General features: G+C 54.0%; 1 protein-coding gene across 1 annotated transcript; it reads left to right on the forward strand.

Annotated features, from left to right (window-relative positions):
• Positions 1–5,510: 5,510 nt before the first annotated feature.
• LOC142828105 (uncharacterized) lies at positions 5,511–21,252 on the forward strand. The gene is made up of 5 exons (XM_075925963.2): positions 5,511–6,134; positions 13,154–13,314; positions 17,599–17,691; positions 18,998–19,099; positions 19,585–21,252. Exons 2-5 carry the CDS (start codon positions 13,287–13,289, stop codon positions 20,496–20,498), a joined length of 1,137 nt encoding a protein of 378 aa, XP_075782078.2. The 5' UTR covers positions 5,511–6,134; positions 13,154–13,286; the 3' UTR covers positions 20,499–21,252.
• The last annotated feature ends 2,270 nt before the right edge of the window (positions 21,253–23,522 follow it).

A 23,522-nucleotide genomic window follows, 5' to 3' on the forward strand; every position in this document is an offset into this window, starting at 1 on the left:
GGAGAACAGGGGGGTGCTGTTCCCTCTGGGGGTGGAGGCCCCGGGGATCCAGGGGGAGGGGATCCCCTGAGGGGGCTCACGGGGGAGGCAAGCGGCTGGAGGCCCTGAGAGGCGCCGTCCCAGAGGCAGAGGGGTGGACCCCCCCCCGGTGAGAGGGGCCCCCCAAGAGAGGGTCGCCGCACTGGAGTGGCCCCCTGAGAAGGGGCTGTCTCACTGCCGCTGGAGGGGAGTGGGCTCCGTGAGAAGAGGCGGCTGCACTGGAGAGGGGGGATCCGCCCAGGAGCCGAGGGGCCAAGTGTGGGCAGGACCTGGGAGCCGTGACAACGTGGAGGCAGGGGATGGTTGAGGTGCACCCTGTAGACGCTGGCTGTGCAGGCGCAGTGCAGGGTGATGGCCAGAAACGAGCGAGGGTGCTGAAGGAACCAGCAGGGAAATGGCCGGTGCCCAGCTCCGTCAGAGCGACCTGGCCCGTCTGTGCCAGGGAAGAGGGCTGAGTGTGGGGGGCTCAGTAAGGAGCAGCTAATAGCTCAGCTGGTGGAGAAGGACCAGTCGGAGCTACAGGCTCCGGGTCCCAGCAGGGCTCCCGGGATTCCCGGAGAGCCAGGGAGTAGCTGGGGGAAGGGGAGGGGCAGTCAGTGTAGCAGCCTGGAGTCCGTCAGAGCTGGGGAGGTCCAGGTGGAGCCTAGCCAGTGCAGGGGAGGTCCAGGTGGAGCTGCAGAGGCTGGCGCTGGAGGAGCAGAGGCTGGAGGACGGGCAGAGAGAGCGAGAGGACTGAGTCCAGCAGCGGAAGCACGAGCTGGAGCTGGAGGAGAGACGGGCCAAGGGGGCCTGCCCAGAAGTAAGTGGGGAAGGGCCCCGAGATGGCGGCTCTGGGGGGAGCTGGAATCCAAGCTGCTTCCCCCGTGTAGGGAGGGGGATGACATGGATGCCGACCTCACAGCCTTGGAGAGGGCTTGTGATCCGCACCAGATCGACCCTGCAGTCGGGCTCTGCAGCCTGACCCCCCGCTGGGGCCCAAGCCAGCGACATTCGGCCGGGTGGAGGGATTGAGATGGGGACTAGGAGCTGTTCACACAGGCCTGGCTGCTGAAGTTTGAGCTGACCCCCGAGGCGACCGGACACGGTTCCGGGGCCTGCGCAAGACCCCTGGCTCCACCTACAAGGAGGTGGCCAACGTGCTGGGGGAATATCTCCACAAGTGGGGTAAGTGGGCCGAGGTAACCACCGACAAGGACGTGTACAGCAGGGGGGGCCTGAGCAGTTGTGTGACATTTGCCCCCCAGACCTCAAGGTGTGGTTGGCCGACCGGCAGCCCAGAGACCTGCGCCGGGTTTGTTGTCTCAAAAGACACTATTCTGGAAAAGCGGCAGTCTGCCATTATGCAAATGAAGCACGGGAAATTCAAATCCGCGCTTCATTTGCAATTCGGGGGTCTGCATTTGCATACGTCTCTCGGAAGCGGAATGCAACGTGGACACACCCTGGGGCAACAGCCCCTTCGCCAGGGACGCGGCCCAGGGACTAGCGGGGAGACTGGTGCCGGCAGCAGGTGTCGGGCTCCACCCCTTCCCCCCCTCCCAGACTGGTGGTGGCAGGGGGAAGCAGAGGAGCCAGGCCCCAGGCCACTCTGCCCCCCAGCTCCCCACTGCATGGCCCTATGTCTCACTGCAGGTGAGGGCAGGGGGCGGTTCCACCCCTCCCCCAGGCCCTCTCCTCAGAGCAACGCAGCTGAGAGCCAGAGAAGCAGGGAGGGCTGGCGCCACGTCAATTCACTTCCCTCTGCTGCTCGTGAGTGAGTGTGGGGGGGACCCAGCAGCCTGGCCTGGCCCCCAAGCCTCTTGGACTCGGTTGCTCAGGGGAGGGGGCTCGGAGGAAGGGCTGGAACTGGCCTCCACACTCACCCGCCGTGGGACGCGGAGCGACGGGTCTGGAGCCGGCTGAGTGGAGCGGGCTGGGGCGGGGTCCCTCTGCTCTGGCTTCCCCAGAACGGCTGGAGGGGGAGCTGACAAGTAGCAGACAGGCTGGAGGGCGACTCTCTCCCGTCTACTCATCCCTCTCGGGGGACAGAGTCATGCCGCCTTCCTCCCAGTGAGAGGGGACTAAACCCTCCCTGGGTTGGGTAGGAAGAGTAGCTGAGTCCTTGCCCGTCCCACTGGCGGGGTCACCTCAGACTCAGCCCGGGCTGGAAGCAACATCACAAGCATCTTTGTCAGCAAAGCTCGCTCCGGGCACTAATGCTGCCAGCCGCAAACCCGCACGGCAGACACCAGCCAGGGCCCCGCCCTCCTGTGAGTGGTCCGACAGGCAGGAGTACCCTCCGGCTGATGGAGCGGAGGTTTTTTTACTCATCCTACTGGTGGCAGAGGCAGGTAATCAAAGCAGGAAGCAACATCAAACCAAAACCACCCTCGAAACAAAGACTGGGAACGCCCAGACCTGTCTGGCAAGAAAGCCTATTTGCCGGCGACCCTCCAGTTTCACAAGCTGCTTGGAAACTTTTCAAAGACACCACCATGGAGGTGCAAGTTCAATGTGCACCCTGCATTAAACGACACTGTGAGAGAACCAAACACTGCCACGGTGGCTTAGCAACCCAGTCACGAGAGAGCAAAAGAACCATTGTTTAAAAAGTGGAAGTTAAACCCTAGTGAGGAAAACAGAAAGGAGCATAAACTCTGTCGAATTAAGTGTAAACATTTAATAAAAAAGGCCAAAAATGAATTTGAAGAAGAGCTAAGCAAAGATGCAAAATTAAGAGCAATTTTTTTTTGAAGTACACCAGAAGCAGGAAGCCGGCTAAAAGATCTGTGGGGTTACCGGATGATCGAATGCCAAAGGAGCACTCAAGGACGATAAGGTCAGTGCAGAGAAACGAAACACATTCTTTGCATCCGTTTTCAAGCCAAGGATATCAGGGAGATTCCCAAACCTGAGCCATTTTTTTAGGTGACAAATCTGAGGAATTGTCCCAGAACAGGTGTCATTAGAAGAGGCTTTGGAACAAATTGATAAACTTAACAGGAACAAGTCACCGGGACCAGATGACATTCACCCGAGAGTTCTGAAAGAACTCAAATGGGAAATTGCAGATCTATTAACTGGTTTGTAACATATCCTTGAAATCAGCTTCTGTACCTAATGACTGGACGATAGCTAACATGACACCGATATTTAAAAGGGCTCTAGAGGTCATACCGGCAATTACAGACCAGTGAGTCTAACATCAGTACTAGGCAAATTAGTCGAAACTATAGTAAAGAACAGAATTGCCAGATACACAGGTGAAAACCATTTGCTGGGGAAAAGTCAACATGCCTTACTAATCTACTAGAAAACAGCCACGCAGTGGGCAGCAGCAATCAAAAAAGCAAATAGAAAGTTAGGAATCACTACAAAGGGAATAGAGAATAAGGCAGAGAATATCTTATTGCCTCTGTGTAAAACCATGGGACGCCCACAGCTTGGATCCTGCTTATAGATGTGGTCACCTCATCTCAAAAAAGATCTCTGGGCATTGGAAAAGCTTCAGAAAAGGGTAGCAAACATGAAGAGGGGTTTGGAATGGGTCCCGTACAAAGAGAAATTAAAAAGACTGGGACTTACAGCTTAGAAAAGTTGAGACTCAGGGTGCGTCTTCTAAGCACCGACATGCGAAATAAGATACACGTTTGTGCTACGCAAATGGCCGTTCTTATCTCGTGTCTATTTCAAAATAGCTTATTTTGTTATTTGGCGCTAATAAAGAAATAAAAAAAAAACAGGGCAGGTGGCTCATTCTGGACCTATGCAAACGGCACCAGCTTGGCACCCGTACTCCGGCCTGGGAGAAGGGCCATTGGCTCTCAGCCTTTGTCCTGCAGGATGTTACTTTATGCCAATATCCACCCAGCCCCCAGGAGATTCCTGCGATTCCGTCTGAGCATCCTTCGCTGCCAACAGGGCCGTCCCTACCCATGTGCAAAACATGCAGCTGCATGGGGCACCACGCAATTGGGGGCACCGACTTTCCCCAAATGTCGTGACTCCCGATGCTGTGAAGGCTCCAGCGGCCAGCCACAGCCCCCGGCTGACTCCCACCCAGCCGCAGGCTCAGCATGAGCGCCTGGGGGCAGTCCCATGTGCCAATTGGGCCTGTGGCAGCATCAATGCTCTGTGTACCAGGCGGTGGTGAGCATTGTGAGCATGGGTATCATGGCTCCTTCCCCACTCTTGCGTGATAAATGCAGAAGTGGGGGCCCACAAAAGTACCCCAAAGCCTTCTCTTTCCAGGCTTTGGTAAAAATCTTTCCCCCAAAATCTTAACAACCTAGCTTTTGGAGGTAAAAAACTCCGCTGCTACCATCCAAGTACTGGTAAGAAAACCAGGGAAGAGATCACCAGGGAAATCTCAGCCCTAAAGTAAAACCAGGACACAAAAAAATTAACCAATACCAGGTTAAGAAAAATAAAAGAGAAAGAACTTTTATTATCACCACAATATTCCTGTTACAAGCATAATGACTAGATGGTAAAGTCACCAAGCAATATACTCATGGGGAATTCCACCATGGGCCCAAACTTAGTTGCGAAAGAGAGAAAACCCCATTTCTAAATGCACAGACAGCAGATCCCATTTTCCAAACCATAAAACAATAGAACCTGACGGATTTATCTTGACTTTACGCTGCTAACAGCAGAGTGAAGAGTCTACTCTTGGAGGGGACGTTCTGTCTGACTACCTCAGTAGCTGCAGAGAAACTGCCCAGGACAAAGGAGGGAGAAAGCAAACATTCCTTTGTCCCAGTTTGAAATTCCTACCTACTTCATATCAGCTGAATCTACCTGACTTTGGTAAGGTTAACCCCGTAGTCCCCAGGATGCTGGCTAACCCTCAGGAGCATGACAGCAGGCATGAGTGTGGGCCAGAGCTCTCAGGTGGGCAGCAGGAGATGTCAGAGCTGGCCTGTGCAGGCCACAGGGACAGCCCAGACTATCAACACCAGGCGCTTCCCTTCAGCCTTTCTAAGACCCAAATCCACCTACAGAATCCCACCCTGACCCCACCCCAACAACTGGGCGTTATTGGGGTACCCCTCGCCCATGTCATGGCATCAGCCCGGCTCCCCAGCACCGGTTCCTTGCCTTAACGAACCTAATCACAGCACTAAGACCCGGTCCACAAACAGTGGCCAGAACCCGCCTCCAACTTCCAGGGCACATGGCGACTGCTGCATTTGTCAAGCTGGTCAGATGAGGTCGCCCTCGCGGGCCCTTCTGGCTCTAAAGTCCTCACGTCTGAGGGGGCTTTGTGTGGGGCGGTGATGCTGTTCTGCCCACAGAGAAACGTCCGTGCGTGTGGGATGCAAGTAGGCAGGCTGGGACAGCTCTGCCAGCGGCGGCTCTGCCGTGGAGACGCCCCCTCGGCTTTCTTTGAAACCTGATTCACAACCTCCAGTTTGGAGAGACCAGACTGGGAAACCCCACCCCAGTGTGTCCTCAGGCGCAGAGACACGCCAGACCCCAAATGCAGAATGACTCCTCTTTATTCACGTGCTTCCAAGCCAGTCGAGTGATGTTTGGTATTTGACTGATGACGTAGGTGTGTCTGGTCTGAGAAGTGACAGTGTTAGTGATAAGCATCTGATGGGACCTTAAGTTTCATTTCTGCTGCTCTGGGAAACAAAGGAGGAGGCAGCAGCCAGCCAGAGGCAGAGTTAGAAGGTTGTATGAATTCATATGGTCTGTCTGTCTGTCTGTCTATCCCCAGGCACTCCCTCTATCTGTCTGTTGGGGCAAGGTCAGACCAGGGAGCTGCTGCAGAGGGGGAAACCGGTATAACTAGAAGCAGCCAGCTGCAGGACAATTAAATGCAGCTGGGAGGGAGTTGGCTCAGGGAGCTTGGGGCCAGCTGACTCCTCGGCTGGCTGGCTGAAGGCCTTTAAACGCCTCCCCAGTGGGAAGCTGAGGGAGAGAGTGAGAGGAGGGAAGGGAGGTGAGGGAGAGACAGGGAGCGAAAGGTTACAGAGCCATTCACACCAGCACTAGAACAGAAACAGGTAGGGAGTCGGAGGAGGTGCGTCCGGGCTTCCTACCACAGAGACCTGCTGTAAACCCCAAACCCGGGGTTGGGAGCAAGAGGACTGCCCCAGCGGTGGGTAAGTGGAGCCCTTGCCATTCTATCTATCTATCTACCCCCATGTGCTCCCCCTCCCCCCGCCCCGGTCTGTTTTGGGAAGAGATGGAAACTTTCAGGCCGCTCCTGGTTTGCACCAGTGGGGTGTGGGAAATACACGAGTTCTGTGCTTTCGTAAGGGACAGGTGCCTTGACGGGGTAATATGCACACGCTCGGCAGTGCTAGGTGGTAAGACAAGCTGCTCGTTACCTGACCTAGAGGGAGTTGCCGCTGCGTGAGCTGCTTTACTCCATGTGGTGCGTCGTTTACTTTCGGGCAGGATGGGCTGGGGCTCTCCCGGGGCTATTCTCTGCTGTCCATGTGCAGATGTTTCATGGCGCTGACAGAGGTTCCCCGTGGGCACGTGTGGGCACTTAACAGTCGTGACCATTCCCTGGTTCCGTGCCAGCTCTGTGCGTGCGGCTCCTCTGCAAATCAGGCCCCTTAAATGTCGGTGTTTTCACGAGGACTTAGTGGCCTGATTCAGCAACCTAGGAGCTGCCATGAGTCCAGGGTTCATCCAGCCATTTCCCAGCTGTGACCGTGGCCAGCCCCCGCTGCAGCAGAGCAAGGGGCAACCCCCGGTACAGTGGAGACTGGGAAGTAACCTGTGTGCAGGGCACGTTCTTCCTGACCCCATCAGAGATCACACCTGCCCTGAGGCCCGAGGGCTCCTTTCCCTTCCCAACTGCCGGTTGTTCTGTTTGATTTTTAATCCTTTTTTGGGGTCACCATGGAGGTCCCAGTGTGTGTTCGGTAGGAAAACAGGAAGTGTCCTTGTTTGTTTCAAATCAACTGACATTCCAACCTTGTGTGGCCCTGTGCTCTGTGCTATGACAAAGGGTGAAAAGAAGTTCTAGACCCTCCTCTTCAGATCCTCTTCAAGCAGCAGTGGGGGAGGTCTAGGTCGGAGATTAGGACAAACGATTCCCTTGGGTGGTGGTGAAGCTCTGGGCTGGGTTTCCTGGGGAGAGGTGGAATAGAATCATAGAACTGGAAGAGACCTCAGAAGGTCATCAAGAATCTCCATCCCTAGGGGAGTCCCAGCTGAACAAAGCCCTGCCTGGGATGATTGATTTGGGCAGGGGGCTGGACTCGATGCCTCCTGAGGTCTCTGCCTGCCCTGGGATTCTAACCCCTCTGCAGGTGCAGTAGATCAATTAGAATCCCAGGATGGAGTGGTAGAAGCACAGAGCTGGAAGAGACTCGGGAGTCCAATAACTGCGAGTGGTTGGGTCGGAGAATTTGGGTATGTCTACACTGCAAAGTTAATTCGAAATAACAGCCGTTATTTCGAATTAACTTTAATAGCGTCTATACATGCAAACTGCTATTTCGAAATTAATTTGAAATAGCAGAGCGCTTAATTCGAATTTGGTAAACCTCATTCTACGAGGAGTAACACCAAATTTGAAATAACTGTTTTGAATTAAGTGCTGTGTAGACACTTGATTCGAAATAGGGGGCCTCCAGCCCTTCCCAGGGAGCCCTGGTGGCCACTCTGGGCACAACCAGGAAAACTTCCTCTCCTCTCCCCCAGCCCCGGAGCCATTAAAGGGGTAGACCCTGGCCATAGTGCCTGTGCCAGCTCCAAGCCTGCCAGCCCAGAGCCAGCAGTGGCCACCGGGGCCTCTGGCCCAGTGGCCCCAAAACATGAGCCAGCAAGCCACTGGCAGCCAGCCCTCCACCGCTCCCCAGGAGCAGTCTGCCAGCTTCCAGGAGCCTGACGGGGGCTGGAGTAGGCGGGCGCCTTCCTGGTCCAGGGTGGAGATCATGGACCTTATTCAGGTTTGGGGGGGATGCCCTCAACATCCATGATCTCTGCACTAGATGGAGGAATGCAGCCGTCTATGGCAGGATAGCTGCCAGCCTGGCCACCAAAGGCCACATGCGAACCCAGGAGGAGGTTTGCATGAAAATCAAGTTGGTAGGGCAAGACCAGCCCGGAGCTTACCCTCCCCCTTCTTCCCCTTGCTTTCCCCCTTCCAGCTGCCTCCTCCCAGGTTTCCCCCTCCCCTCTCCCACCCTCTTTCTCCCCGGTGGGGAGGACCAGGGTGTCTCTGAGGGCTCCTTGGGGTGGACGCTCTCCCTCAGGGCCTCCTGGATCCTGACAACCCCCCGATGGACCCTCCAGATGGCAGCCTGCAGCAAGTGCAGCTGGGCTGATGGCAATGACCCCATGAGACGCACCGGCGTGCCCAGGGGCAGCTCTGGTTCCATATGGCCGAGTGCTGTGGTGTCTCGAGTCTGGGCACTCCAAGACAGGTCTGCTTTGATGTCCCTTATCGAGCTAGACAAGCAAGTGGGGAACCCTGAGAACTGTCTGTCTGGGATGGGGTTAGGGTCCCTTTAAGCACGGAGCTCAGTTAGCCTCAGGCAGCAGCACCACACACTAAGTCCTAACCTGATGCCCTGCCGGCTCTGGTTCTGGCCAGCCGTAACTTCAGTTCAGGGTCCACTCAGTGTGGACGCGCTATTTTGAAATAGGTTTTGTGTGTAGATGCGTTATTTCAAATGAGCTTAATTCGAAATAGTGAACTCGAATTAACGTAGTGTAGACGTACCCTCTGATTTCAGATTCTAATGATGAAAACGTTGTTAAGACCCTGGCCCTGCTGTGTGCGAGCAAACCCAGCCCCTAGCCGAGTTAAGTGTGTGGGTGTCAGACAGGGGCGGCCCGTCAGCCTAGGCGACCTAGGCAGCTGCCTAGGGCGCCGCTGGCCCGTGTGCCCGATGATGACGTCACGGCCATTGACGGCCGAGCAGGCAGGGGCACCGATTGCACCACTCTGCCAAGGGTGCCAGCTGCTGCAGCCGGTTTCGGGCCACTCCTGGCATCAGAGGGTGTCAGTAACCTTGGAGCAGTGAGGTCCATTTCCATGGGCTGGTTCCCTTCTGGTCTTTAAATCTTCCTAGAGCGCAGAGAGCACAGAGTGTTTTGGGCCCAACACAAGGTTCCCGGGGAAATGAAGAAGGAGGCAAAATAGATCCCCCCCTGCAAAGGAGCTGGCGGCAGTAGCCAGAGTCTGGGGAAGATTCCTGAGAATGATTTAGGGGCCTGGTCAATCAGTCGCACAAGGAGAGGTCGTCAGGGTGTGGATCGTGCGCTGTGACATTCTGGGATCCAACTGCGACTCCTAACGGAGTGTGGCCTGGTCTGCCCCGCAGTGCTGGGAGCCATGAGTACGGAGGGACTGTGCTGTGACTCCTAGCCCCTATACCAACGGCCCCGCATGCAGCCCTGGCGTCCAGCACCCACTTACTGCTTGCAGTCGCACCACGACCTCCCCAGTCCCGCATTTCCCCCAAGCTGCCTCCTTGCAGTGCCTGGGCCTTTTCTGGAGCTCTCATTTGTCATCTGTCTCCCCCTTCCATATGATGTAGGCGGAGGGGTGGCTGATGGCTTGGAGTGGAGAGGCTCTTGGAGGAGGTAGCGGCCGCCGGGGAGGAGCAGGACTCAGGACTAGGAGATGGGCAGCCAGCAGGCTCCGGGGCCAGGTGCACATGGTGCCAGTGCTGCCTGCGCAGCTGCAGCATCTCCCACGGCCCTTTAAATCGGTAGGGGGGTGGGGGGGGGATAGGGCGGGGCTAGGTGTTGCCAGGGGAGGGGAGGAGCGGAGCAGGGGAGGAGACAGGGGTGGCCAGCAGGCTCAGGGGTGCATTGGGCTGTGGGCTGTGGCCCTTTAAATCAGGGGGGCAGGGCTAGGTGTTGCCGGGGGAGAGGAGGAGCAGGACGGAAAGGAGACGGGGATGGCCAGCAGGCTCTGGGGCACATTGGTGCTGCCAGCTGGCTGTGCACAGCCGCAGTGTTTCCCGGCTGCGGCCCTTTAAATCGGTGGGGCGGAGCTGGTGCGGCACCGGCTGCTTACCTGAAATGCTGCCCCTGGCAGAGTGCCGCCCCAAGCACCTGCCTGATTTGCTGGTGCCTAGAGCCGGCCCTGGGTAAGAGACGAAGATAGAAACGGTCACAAACAGACCAAGTAGAAATCTGCCTCTAACACTAAACCTAACTCACTGTCTCCCTTTGCCTAAGCAGGTTCCTCGCTTCCGTTCCGTTCTGAGCTTTCAACCTTCTTTTCTTACGTGTGCTAGAGCCGCGGCCTCTGACACCTGCCCAGCAAGCGATACCTGTGGGACTCTCTCCCTTCCTTTGTATGGCCCAGGAAACCTTCCAGAGGTGTTGTTTGAACAGCAAACCCAGAGAGCGTTTCTTTTCTCCCTGCTCTCTGATGTAGGCGCCATGCTGTGTTCTCCCAAACTGGTGATTGCCACCATTCAGAATTGCTCTTCCTCTAGCTCAGGATGCAAACAAATAACCCACGTGTAGTTTGAGGGGTTGGCCTCTTTATCTGCATAAAACCACGTTCTGAGCTCTCCCTGTTACGCCTGGTTCAGATACATTTTTATGGCACATCTCCAGCATACGTCTATAAGTCCTGTCTGGGTTTACTCTGCATGCGTCAGGCCAGAAAACTAATGATCTGCGAGTTTTGGTTTTCCACGATGTTTTCCAACTTTCATTTTTGGGGTAACTATCTTGCCCTGGTGTATTAAGTGGATTATGTCAGGTCTTGCTTCCACAGAGCAGTGAATCATGAATGGTGTCGCCTTGGCCTTCGCAGAGATGAGTAAGAGGAGGCATGATACAAGTCTATCAAATAACGTCTTGCCCATGAAGTGTCAGAGCAAAGATGCCCGGTCAGCCTGTCTCATAACACAAGAACAAGGGCACATCCAGGAATCTGCAAGGCAGCAATTTTAAAAACACTGGTGACATAAAATAGCATTGTCTGCAGTACAGATTTGACTGGGGAACGCATTGCCACAAGAAGTCACTGAGACCAATTCTCAGCAAGATGCGTTCGTTCCCTTTGGGGCCCCTGGCATTGGCCACTGTGGGCAGATGGGACCTTGGGCTGGATGGACCTTTGGTCTGACTCCGTCTGGCCGCGCTGATGTTCTTATTTACGTGGAGTTTAAAACCAGCCAGTTCTTAAGGCTTGTGCTAAAGAGAGTTGCCCACCTGCACCCTCTGTGGGGGTTTATACTTTCTTCTGAGGCAGCTGGCATTGGCCACTGCCTAAGCCAGGAGACTGCAGGGGCAGCTGGTATGTAGCAAGAGAAGGCACAGCCTGACCCCAGCCTTCCACATGGTCAGGAAGGATTGGGCTGGGGGTGTGCGGGGCCTGGATCCAGGGCGGGGCCCCAGGTGGAAGGGGCGGGGCGGGGTGGGGCTTGCCTTTCCCAGCTGGGCCTTCAGGAGCAGCCCTTGGGAGATTGAGTAGATGGACCTTAGCGCTGATTGAATCTGATTGTTCCTGTTCACTCTGTGACTGTCCCCTGCTCCCTACAGGGGGTCTCGCATTGCCTGGCCAGCAAGCAGGAGGGGGAAAGGCTTTGGGGAGTAAGGAGGTTGTCAGTCTCTGGGTTCACACTGGAACTGAGGGAGACCTGCCTCCCATTGGTGCCGTCAGGAATTGGCAATGACGTTGTTTGATGGTTAACGGGTACACAAAGGGTTATACGTGTGAGGGCTCTTTGCCGCATGGTTTGGCCTTTGAGTTTAATACAAGAACGCCTGCTTGAATTAGGGTCGGACGGTCTCCCCTCTGAATATTAATTTCTCATACTATCAGTTCCGATATTTGATGCTTTTTTCCCTTTTCTGTTTTCAGTCTTAAGTGTTGCTGCCTTTCTTTTGTTTCTGCTCTCCTTGGGCACGAGTTAAACCGCCTTTACTTCTGCCACTACGACAGGTACTTCTTGGCAGAAGTAAAGGCGGTGCTTCCAGGTTGCTGGGCTGCTGGGTTCTTCTTGACCTCTGAGGATAGGTTAGCTAGACAACTGCCAGGGATGGTCTAGAAAGTGCTGACTCTCAGGGGCCCTTCCAGTTCTAGGATTCTATGATAGGGCAAGAAGCAATGGGCTTAAACTGCAGCAAGGGAGTCTTATGTTCAACATTACGAAAAACTTCCTACCTGTCAGGATGGTTAAACACTGGAATACGTTGCCTAGGGAAGACTATGGAATCTCCATTCCTGGAGTAGGTTGGACAGACCTGGCAGGGATGGTCTAGACCAGCGGTTCCTAACTTTTCCAGATGGGGACCCATTTTGACAATTCAGGAAGACTTGGTGACCCAGGGCAATTCAAAAACGGGGGAGGAGGGAAGCCAGAGCCACCTGTGAAGACACTTGGTGACCCTTCTGAAATGTAATGGCGACCCATATTTGGTCCCGACCCATAGGTTGGGAAACCCTGCTCTAGACAGTGCTTGGTCCTGCCATGAGGGCAGGGGACTGGACTTGGTGGCTCTTGAGGGCCCTTCCAGTCCTAGTGTTCTGGGATTCTACTAGTGTGTCAGGTTCTTGTACCTGGCATGTGAGGTGCCTGGTCTGTTACCAAGTATTAACAGCATTACCGCTGGTTACAGACTCTTTTAAAAGTACCAGCAATTTTAAAAACACTGGTGACATAAAATAGCATTGTCTGCAGTACAGATTTGACTGGGGAACGCATTGCCACAAGAATTCACTGAGACCAATTCACTGAGACCACTTTGTCTGTATTAGGAGTGTGCCCTGATTTCAGCTGTTGGGGTAGCTGCACCTGGGCAGAACACTTGTGTAAAAGGTGAAAGTCCTCCTAAGCCACGATTTTCACGGGTGCCCTTTAGCCCATGTTTGTCTAGGCAAGTGTGGAGCGCTCTCCATTCACTTTCGCCCCGAATCCCTTCATGGAGGATTCAGACAGCCTCCTTCCCAGCAGGAGGTCAGCTGCACCCTGCAAATGTCAGGTTTAGGTGTCTGCATGGAGGGTTGCAGTGGGCTGGTTTCACTGCCGGCTGGGGTTGGTGTAGACACGGTCTGAGCCTCCCACGTAAGAAAACCAAAACCTCCGTGGAGCGGTGGAGGGTGTAAAGGGCACAAGCTAAGGGTGCAGGCGATACGGACACAGCGAGTTAGTCACACAAGGCAGCCTGACTTCCTTCTCCCCCTCAGGCAGCTGCGGTGATCATTGCACCTTGCAGGGTCATTCCCAGCCCTGGGCTCTGACTCCGCCCTGCTTTGGAAGAGCCCCGACGACCCAGCGCCAGCGGGAACTCGCTTGTAACTTTGGAGCGGGTGAGCGAGCATGGCGAGCGCCCGGCCGGAGTGCCCAGGTAAGAGGAGATGCCCCACAACTGTACTCTGACCATGAGCCCCGTGGCGTGCGCAGGGAGAGCTCCCCAGATGGTGCCACGCGACGCGCCCTTGGGATTGGGGTCAGAGCAGAGTGAAACGGGCTCTTGCCGTAGTGGGACCAGCAGTAACACGTCTCTCTCCACCTCTGCATTCACCGGGGGAGCAGGCTGAGTCGGCTCCAAGGCGAGCTGGCTGTTCACAGCCCCAGGGCCGCTGGGTTTGCTGAATCGGCTGCGAACGCAAAAATGATTCCTTACTCCCGGTCGCCTTTTGGCTACAATGAAGTGCTGAGGCTGGGTGAGATTTCCCACCTGTGGGGCACTAGGAACTCCCAGTGTCTTCCCTCCCCAGGATCTACCTCATGAGGCTACTCCAATAGGGCCTCTCCTACAGGCTATTCAGAACGCTCTGGGATTAGGGCTGCCTGCCGATTACCTTTCCTTGTGAGCGACTTCCCTGGAGACAAGGGCAGAGGCATTTCCAGAGCGCCTGGCCCTCTCCTCACAGTGCCTCCTCCCTGGCTGCTCCTCTCAGGCCACGCCTCCACTTACCGGAGGACCGACGCTCCAGCGACTGATCTTCTGGAGTTCCATTCAGTGGGTCTAGTAAAGACCCACTAAATCAAACGCTGAGGGCTCCCCTGTCGACTGCAGTGCTCCTCATGCTAAGGGAAGTCGATGACAGAGTTTCTCCAGTTGACTTCCCGATGTGGGGGTGCCTCAGAAAATCCATGCAAGGTGCATCGACATTAGCTACACCATTCCCCTACCTGGGGTTGTGCATCTTGCATCAATTTCCTCCAGCTGTGTAGACCGGGCCTTACATAGATCAGATCCATCTGAGAGGTGGCGTGCTCATACCCAATTATAGGATAGATTCCCAATAGTTAACAATATAGATTCCCAATAGTTAACGGTTCTAAATCCTGCTGGAAAGGGATAACAAGTGGAGTTCCTCAAGGGTCTGTTTTGGGACCCGTACTGTTCAATATCTTCATCAATGATGTAGATATTGGGATAGAGAGTACGCTTATTAAGTTTGCAGATGATACCAAACTGGGTGGGGTTGCAACTTCTTTGGAGGATAGGGACATAATTCAAAATGACCGTAGCAAGTTAGAGAAATGGTCAGAGGTAAACAGGATGAGGTTTAATAAAGAGAAATGCAAAGTGCTCCACTTAGGAAGGAACAATCAGTTCCATACATACAAGATGGGAAGCGACTGTCTAGGAAGGAGCATGGCGGAAAGATATCTAGGGGTCATAGTGGACCACAAGTTGAATATGAGTCAACAGTGTGATGCTGTTGCAAAAAAAGCAAATATGATTCTAGGTTGTATCAACAGGTGTGTTGTAAGCAAAACTCGTGAAGTCATTCTGCCGTTCTACTCTGCACTATTTAGGCCTCAGCTGGAGTACTGTGTCCAGTTCTGGGCGCCACATTTCAAGAAAGATGTGGAGAAATTGGAAAGGGTCCAGAGAAGAGCGACAAGAATGATTAAAGGTTTAGAGAACATGACCTATGAAGCCAGGCTTCATGAACTGGGCTTGTTTAGTTTGGAAAAAAGAAGATTAAGGGGGGACATGAGAGCGGTTTTCAAATATCTAAAAGGGTGTCACAAGGAGGAAGGAGAAAATTTGTTCCTCTTGGTTTCTGAGGACGGGACAAGGAGTAATGGGCTTAAAGTGCAGCAGGGGAGGTTTAGATTGGACATTAGGAAAAAATTCCTAACTGTCAGGGTGGTCAAATATTGGAATAAATTGCCAAGGGAGGTGGTGGAATCTCCCTCTCTGGAGATATTTAAAAACAGGTTAGATAGACATCTGTCAGGGATGGTGTAGACGGAGCTTGATCCTGCCTTGAGGGCGGGGGGCTGGACTCGATGACCTCTCGAGGTCCCTTCCAGTCCTATTATTCTATGATTCTATGATAACCCTAGGGGTCATAGCTTTAGCCTTAAATAACTAAAAAGAGGGCTCACAGAAAAACACCCTGTCTAGTAAGCCACACTTAGCTTCCTGAAAAAGGTGAGTTTCATAGACCTAGCGCCTCTGGGCTTGGTGAAGCATATTTGCATGTAAATATGGGAGGAAGCTTGTTAGCAGGTTACTAAGGAACTGAGGGTTTTTTAAATGTACTGAAGCATTCCTTACACCCAGGTGAACACACGCACTGTACTATTTACCCAGGGTGTAACACATGTTTAAAGGGTGCTGGACTCTTGTTTTGTTTTGTAATAGTCTCTCCCATGAGGGAGGGAGGTCGATAGGTGCAGAAAGGGGGTGAGGGGGCATGAGGACAGCCCTGGCTGCAGTCGCCCCAAAGGACTTGCTGCCATAACACAAGAGCGAGGGTCACCCAGTGAAATGAATAGGCAGCAGGTGTAAAACAAACACAAGGAAGATTTTCTTCACACGGCACATGGCCAACTTGTCGGGCTCCCTGCCAGAGGATGTGGTGAAGGCCAGGACTTTAGTAGGGTTCAAAAAAGAGCTAAATAAATCCATGGAGGTTGGGTCCATCAAGACTGATAGGCCAGGGTGGGCAGGAATCCTGTCTCTAGACTCTGTTTGGCAGAGGCTGGGAATGGGTGACAGGGGAGGGATCACTGGATGATTCCCTGTTCTGTTCTCTCCCTCTGGGGCCCCTGGCATTGGCCACTGTGGGCAGACAGAACCCTGGGCTGGATGGACCTTTGGTCTGACTGTCCGGCCGCTCTCATGCTCTTCTCCTGGACTCAGGGGCTGTCAGGAACTGCCCAAGCCAGGGCTAGTCATGGCTGTCCTCATGGAAGTACGGGGGTTGGAGGGTGGGGGCAGTGTCTGAGCTCCAACAATTCCCCCCCCCCCCGCTGCTGCTCCTTCCTTTTGTGCCCCCTCTGTTACTGCCCCTGGTTCCCTACAGGGTGTCTTGTGCTGCCCCTCCTGGCTCTGGTTCACTCCCCTCCAGTGGGCCCCCTGGGGCTGTATCCCAAGGATACCGCCCCCTGGCTGCCGGCTCCGGTGCACGTGTGCACAAGCCCTGGGGCAGCTCCCTCCAGCCTCCCCCACGTCTCCTCTCCGCCCCCTGGGGTCGCTCTCGCTGTCTCCTTCGCCACCATGCCAGGACGTGGGCTCTCTGATTGGCCGGCTGCCTGATCAGTCTGCCTGATGGGAGGTGCTGGCTACTTCCTATTGGCCCTGGTCTAGAGCTCTCTGATTGGCCAGAGGCCCTGTCAGTTCTAGGATCCCAACTCCTCCTCAGCCCCTCCCACCTCACCTGCCCTGGGAAAGGAACCCACAAAGCCTTAGCGAGGGACCCGCCATGGGTGGAGGGGAGCCTAGGCACGGCGGGGGGGAGCTCCCGCAGAGACTCAGTGTGGCGGGGGCTGGGCCGTGCTGCCTGCCCACTGCTTCCCACCCAGCACTGGAACCTGCCCCCAGGAATGGGGTGCTGAGGCTGCAGCGCACTGGGTCTAGGGCCATGCCCCTTTGTCCCTGAGTGAGCAGTGCTGGAGCCAGGGACCAGGGGAGGGCATGCTTTAGGCTGCTGGGGGGGGGAGAATTGGAGGGAGAGGTGGGGGGCAAAAGGGGAGGGGCTGGGAGGGCTAGCCTCCCCAAATGGCCAGGCCTTATGCAGTGATTCACACCAGCTGGAGAACTGGCCCAGGGTCTCAGTATTGAGTCGTCCGCCCGGTGCCCTGAGGGCAGGGCTAGAAGTAAACGGGTAACCAGAAAGCTCTCCCCGGTCAGGGCAGAGACGCTCTGGAATCGGTGTCCCAGGGAGGCTGCGGAGGTTTGGAAGAACAGGTTCTGAAACGCCTGTCGGGGAAGGTTTACTTCAGGGGTGGGGAACCTCAGCTCGGGGGCTGGATGTGACCCCACATTTGCCTGGATCTGGCCCTCGAGGCTCTGGGCTCCCCACTCCAGCATTGGGAGAAATGATAAGGCTGCAGAGAGGTCCTCTAACAATACTAGACCCTCTGTTTGAGTCCTGGGACAGCCAGCGTCTATCGTCTGGTGACGTGTTTTAATTAATCAAAGGACCCGGGTTAGGTGAACCAAACAAATGACCGATGTGTTAAGGGTAAATTTACAAAATAGGGGATTCAGGGGGCATTCAAATAACAACAAACAATAGAGGGTACAGTTAACAACAAACAATAGAGGGTACAGTAATCCATCGCCCAGAACCCACAAGGAAAAGCAAAATTTGGGCTGAGTCCAATTGGCATGGTCAGTAAACTAAGAAAAGTTTATAGCCGCCTTCTTGATCATTCCCAGATCATCGCTCAGGACCTCAAATCTCACAGATCCACGAGAACTTTGCGAGAAGAGCCATGGGAAAAGCCCTCGAAGTCATCTTCTGTGCCGACGGTAAGGAGCGGTCAGGGTGGCTGGCGCTGGTCTTCAGTGGAGTCTCCTGTATGACTGAAGCAGCTGTCTTCTTCTGGAGCCCGATGATCTGTAATGAAAACCTCGCTCATCCTCTCCGCTGCGATGGGCAGCCCCGAACTGTCTGGCTATTGGCCTTTTATGGTCGCCGGGCTGTCCCTCCTCCCATGCCGAGACCCCTGCTAGGGAGACCCTGCAGCGCCAGCCCCTGCTAGGGAGACCCTGCAGCGTCCACTCCTGCTAAGGAGACCCTGTGCGATGTACTTCTGAGGTAAATCCAGTTTAAACTGGAACTTGTTTACCTCTTTTCTGCCAAAGGCGGGAAAATGCGGATCTGACAGACCCAGGACATGTGACTCATCTTTCATTTTGTTTTACAGTTCCTCCATTTTGATTTTAACAGAGATGGCCTGTACTATCAAACATTGCAAACCAAACATTTAACTACTTAGGATTTTTCCCTTAACAGCATTGACGGGAGTGTTATGAGCAAGACACGAGCATCAGTTGGAGTGTTGGGTCCAGTACTGGGCACCACATTTCAGGAAAAATGTGGAGAAATTGGAGAGGGTCCAGAGAAGAGCAACAGAAATGTCTAGAAAACATGCGCTATGAGGGAACACTGAAAGAATCAGGGTTGTTTAGTTTAGAAAAGAGAAGATGGAGAAGGGACATGACAGCGGTTTTCAAGTAGTTAAGAGGGTGTCAGACTGAGGAGGAAGAAAAATTGTTTTTGTTGGCTTCTGAGGACATGACAAGGAGCAAAGGAGCAAGGGGCTTAAACTGCAGCAAGGGAGGTTTAGGTTGGACATTAGGAAAAAGTTCCTACCTGTCAGGGTGGTGAAACACTGGACTAAATTGCCTGGGGAGGTTGTGGAATCTCCATCTCTGGAGATATTTATGAGCAGATTGGACAGACATCTGTCGGGGATCATCTAGATGGTGCTTGGCCCTGCCATGAGGGCAGGGAACTGGACTTGATGGCCTCACGAGGTCCCTTCCAGTTCTAATGCTCTATGAGTCTATGATTATATAACTGTAGTCTGTCTCAGACAAACGCATGAATAAACTGAGGCCAGGTTTTCGCATGTGTACAGCGCCTAGCGTAGTCTCAGCTGCTGGGCAGAATTGTCGTGCACATGACAGTTGTGGATTGACACCCACATGTGGCTCAGCATCTCCTGTTGCCGCCTGAAGTGAATCCCAGGTTATTTGTTAGTGAGACTTGGGGCTGGTGCCCATCTTGGGTGTAAGTGCGCTAATGAGGCGGCCCCTTTCATCTGTCAAGGTGAGCCAGAGGAAGATACCTGCGAATCGCTTGCCAAGAAGAAGAGGATGGCGGACAGACCTGGGACACGCCCGTCGCGTGACCAAGAGTCCATGAGAATCTGTAAGTACAAGAACCTGCCTGTGCTTGCCCACACTGCATAGCGACGCCCAGGATGGGCCGGGACTGCCCTGGGCTTTAGGGAGTGGGCAGAATGGGCCAGGAAAACCCTGGGCTTGTGGGAGTGGGCAAGGCTGGGCCCAGTGCTGGCTGCACGGGTGGGGACAAAATCTGCTTTCCCTCCCCAGGGCGAGGGTGCTGGGTGGCACCAGCCCATAGTCATGGGGCTGCCCTGGGGCACTTGAAGCAGGAGTGAGCGGGGCATGGCCCCTGCTGGCCCTTGGCCACAGATAACACCCGGTTTCCCTCTTCGCTGTCCTCCAAAATAGCCCCCTGCCCCCATATCGGGGCACTGACTCAGAGGGCTCACCAGCCGCGGCCATTTCCTAGAGCTCCCTGGAACGGCGCAACCCTGCTCACTGCTCAGCTGGGACACCGCTCCCGAGGGAGGGCTGCGGTGCTCTGACGTCACCGTGTCCTTCTTCCAGACGAGACCCCGGAGGCGGAGGCCAAGGGACTTCTGAACAACAAGTACGAGAAACTGTACAAGTTTCTGCCTGAGGGCAACATGTGGGACGGACTGAAATACTTCAACACAAGATCCATTGTCGACAGCCCAGCACTAAGGTACAACCGCATTTGCTCCAGCCCCTCAGGCAAAGACAAACCCCTACAAGATCTACAAGACCCCTACAAGTATGCACCCGAGGAAGTGAGGGAACAGATTGACAGAACCAGACGTGTACTGAGAAGCCTCCTGCTACAAGACAGACTCAATGAAGAAAATAACAGAACGCCATTGGCCATCACCTACAGTCCCCAGGTAAAACCTCTCCAACACATCAACAGTGATCTACAACCCATCCCGGACAATGATCTCTCACTCTCGCACACCTCGGGAGGCAGGCCAGTCCTTGACCACAGGCAACCTGCCAACCTGAAGCAAATTCTCACCAGCAAGTATACACTGCACCGCAGTAACTCTAACTCAGGAACCAATCCCTGCAACAAACCTCAGTGCCAACTCTGCCCACATATCTACACCAGCGACACCATCACAGGACCTAACCACATCAGCTACACCATCACAAGCTCATCCACCTGCACATCTACCAATGTCATATACGCCATCATGTGCCAGCAATGCCCCTCTGCCATGTACATCGGCCAAACTGGACTGTCCCTATGTAAAAGAATAAGCGGACACAAATCAGACATCAGGAGTGGTAATACACAAAAACCTATAGGAGAACACTTCAATCTCCCTGGACACACAGTAGCAGACTTAAAAGTAGCCATCCTGCAACAAAACTTTAACAACAAACGTGAAAGAAGAACTGCAGAGAAACAATTCATCGGCAAATTTGACAGTATCCGTTTAGGATTAAATAAGATTAAATAAAGACTGTGAATGGCTAGCCAACTACAAAAGCAGTTTCTCCTTCCTTGGTGTTCACGCCTCTATCAGCTGCTAGAAGGGGGCCTCCTCCTCTCCAACTGAACTGACCTCATTATCTCTAACCTTACTCTTGATTTGAACTCCTTTCTCATGCCTGTATATTTATACCTGCCTCTGGAATTTCCACTACATGCATCTGACCAAGTGGGACTCTGCCCATGAAAGCTTATGCTGCAATAAATCTGTTAGACTATAAGGTGCTACAGGACTTCTCATTGAAATACCTCAAGTGAATCAGCTGTCTGGTTCCTCTCAGGAAGAGGAAGGGATTTAGACCCACTCAGCCCCTGCTCCCAGCTTGCTCTGCTCACCTGCTCTACTCTGTGCTCTGAACACCACCTGCAGGCCTGGCTCTAGCCAGGAGCATAGGAACGTGTAGGAGTGATGTTTAGTATATTTGCATTTTAGGTTTAATAATGCAGGAATTAATTGTTAAATGTCAGACATTTCTTTGCTTTAAGGTTTAGTGCAGCGTTTCTCAAGCTGTGGGTTGCGAACCCTAGGGGGGTTGCAAGCAACTTACGGGGGAGTCACAGCTGGATCCATGGCTGTTTTTGCATTTGTGTCTCCCCGGCATTTCTGGGCTCTGTCCGGTTAACTTTTCCCTGCCCCGTCTGGCAGGGGCGAGGGAGTGAGGAGCAGTTAGTGTGCAGTCCCAAACTGGACAAAGTGGTGCAACTTTTGATGAACAACTTTGGCTCCTACCCCTCCCCCCCCCCCTTTTTTTTTTCCTTAACAACTTTGGAGCAGTGAAGGTGGGGGGGGTCACACAAATTCATTAAGCATTCTAGGGGCTTGTGATATCACAAAGTTTGAGAACCCCTGGTTTAGTGAGTAAAACAGGATCTTGTGGTGTTAGGGTTGCCAGACGGTTTCAACAAAAATACCGGACACACTCGACATCCCATCACAATCTACTTTACATCTGATTGAGAACATACTGGACAGTTCTATTTACTCAATTATAGTTTCTCAATTTTTTCCCCCGAACAGAAAGCTCGAATACTGGACTGTTTGGTTAAAAACTGGACACCTGGCAACCCTCTGTGTTGTGTCAATCTTAATGAGATTAGAGGAATGTTGAAGGCCCAGGCCTCAGTGTGAGCCGTTTTGATTACAAGATGTAGAAGGTTTAATTTACAATGCTTTTTGCTTTTCCTCCGTATAAAACTGCTGTTTGTATGCCTTTGAAGGTCTCTGTAAAAGGCTGTTTGTGTGAGTGAGGAATGTATGCATCAGGAAAAGGTGCCCCAAGGCCCCCTTCCCTCCCGGCCCTTCTCAGGACAGTGAAGAGGACCCACCCGAGAGCTCGAAAAGGCGGGCACCAGCCTGGTCAGGGCCTGAAATAAAAAACCTCCTGGCGCTCTGGTCTCAGGAGGAATCCCTGCAGTCATGCTGCAGGAATGCAGACATAAATGAGTGCAGGGGCCAGGGCCAGGCCATCACCCCTGCATCCTGGACCAAGTGAGGGCCAAGGTGCAAGAACTGCGGCAGGGGTATGCCAAGGCCCGAGACCAGAGCTCCCGCTCCGGGGCAGCCCCACACAGCTGCCCGTATTATGCGGACCTGGAGCAGATTCTGGGCAGTGGGGAAGCCCAGGCCCCACTGGGTTACCCCACCATATTGTGGACCAAACCCTGAGGAAGGACAAGCAGGAAGGAGGGACAGGAGAGCTGCACCAGGAGGAGGAGAAGAGCAGCGACCCTCTCCCAGGAGCCGATCCTCCTGACCCCAGAGGCCTCCCAGGCATCCTTGGACATGGGGGAGGGAACATCAGGTGAGTGCTTTGAGGGGTCACCACACATGGACGGGTTGGCAGTGTGGGGGCCAGCTGGTCCCATTGCCACTATGGGGCCCCTGTGATGCTCAGGCTGCTGCCCAACTCGCACATGACCCTGTCACGTGTAAAACCTCTGAGAGTCTGCTGTCCGAAGGAGGGCCCCGTACAGTGACGGCATGGCCTTGGACAACGGGTGCACACGTGCATGATTGTCTCTTCCTCTTTTCCTCCGCAGCCAGATCCCCCCTCCCCCCCCACACACACGAGGGTAGCACCACACCTGTCCCACCACCATCCTGGACTTGTGGCACCCGCAGGCACTGGCGTGTCTACACAGACCCGCTAAAAGAGCACATAGTGGCCCTGTAGGACCTCAACAGGATTCTGCAACAGAGGATGGAGGCAGAGGCCGAGTGTCACAACAGGCTGCTGGATGAGCTGGTCCAGCACCACATTTCAATCTGTGCCACTATGTGGGAGGTCCTAGCCTTGCCCCCCCGGCACTGAAACTGCTCCTCCTGCATGCCAGGACCCTGCCCCTCCTGTTCCCCCAGCCCCCTCCCTTCTCTCAGGGTATGTCTACACTACCACCCTAGTTGGAACTAGTTAATGTAGGCAACCGGAGTTGCAAATGAAGCCCAGGATTTGAATTTCCCGGGCTTCATTTGCATGTTGCCAGGCGCCGACATTTTTAAATGTCTGCTAGTTCGGACTCCGTGCCCGCGCGGCACGAACTAGGTAGTTCGGATTAGGCTTCCTATTTCGAGCTACCTGTACTCCTCGTGGAACTTGAAAATAGGAATAAGAGATCCTCCGGAAAAGGCTTTATTTTCCAGAGAATCACGTCTAGACTGGCGCTTTTCTCCAGCTTTTCCCCAAGCCAGAAAAAAGCGGCAGCCATGTAAATGCAAATGCCGTGGGGAATATTTAAATCCCCCGTGGATTTGCAATTGCGATGTCTCACATTAGCATCCCTTTTCCGGAAAGGGATGCCAATGTAGACATAGCCACTATGTCTTTATTCAAGTCCAGATACAGGTATACTCACACCATTGACAATAGCGTCAGGGTCTGACAGGTCTCTCCTAGCTTGATCGTTGGTTCCTGCATCAAGGTTCCTGTTCTGAGCACTCCCTTTTCCTAATGTGATTCTGCATATGCCTCCTGTCTGTGTGTGCCCAGAAAGG

The sequence above is a fragment of the Pelodiscus sinensis genome, chromosome 3 (assembly GCF_052426305.1).
Source record: "Pelodiscus sinensis isolate ZL-2025 chromosome 3, ASM5242630v1, whole genome shotgun sequence".
NCBI lineage: Eukaryota > Metazoa > Chordata > Testudines > Trionychidae > Pelodiscus > Pelodiscus sinensis.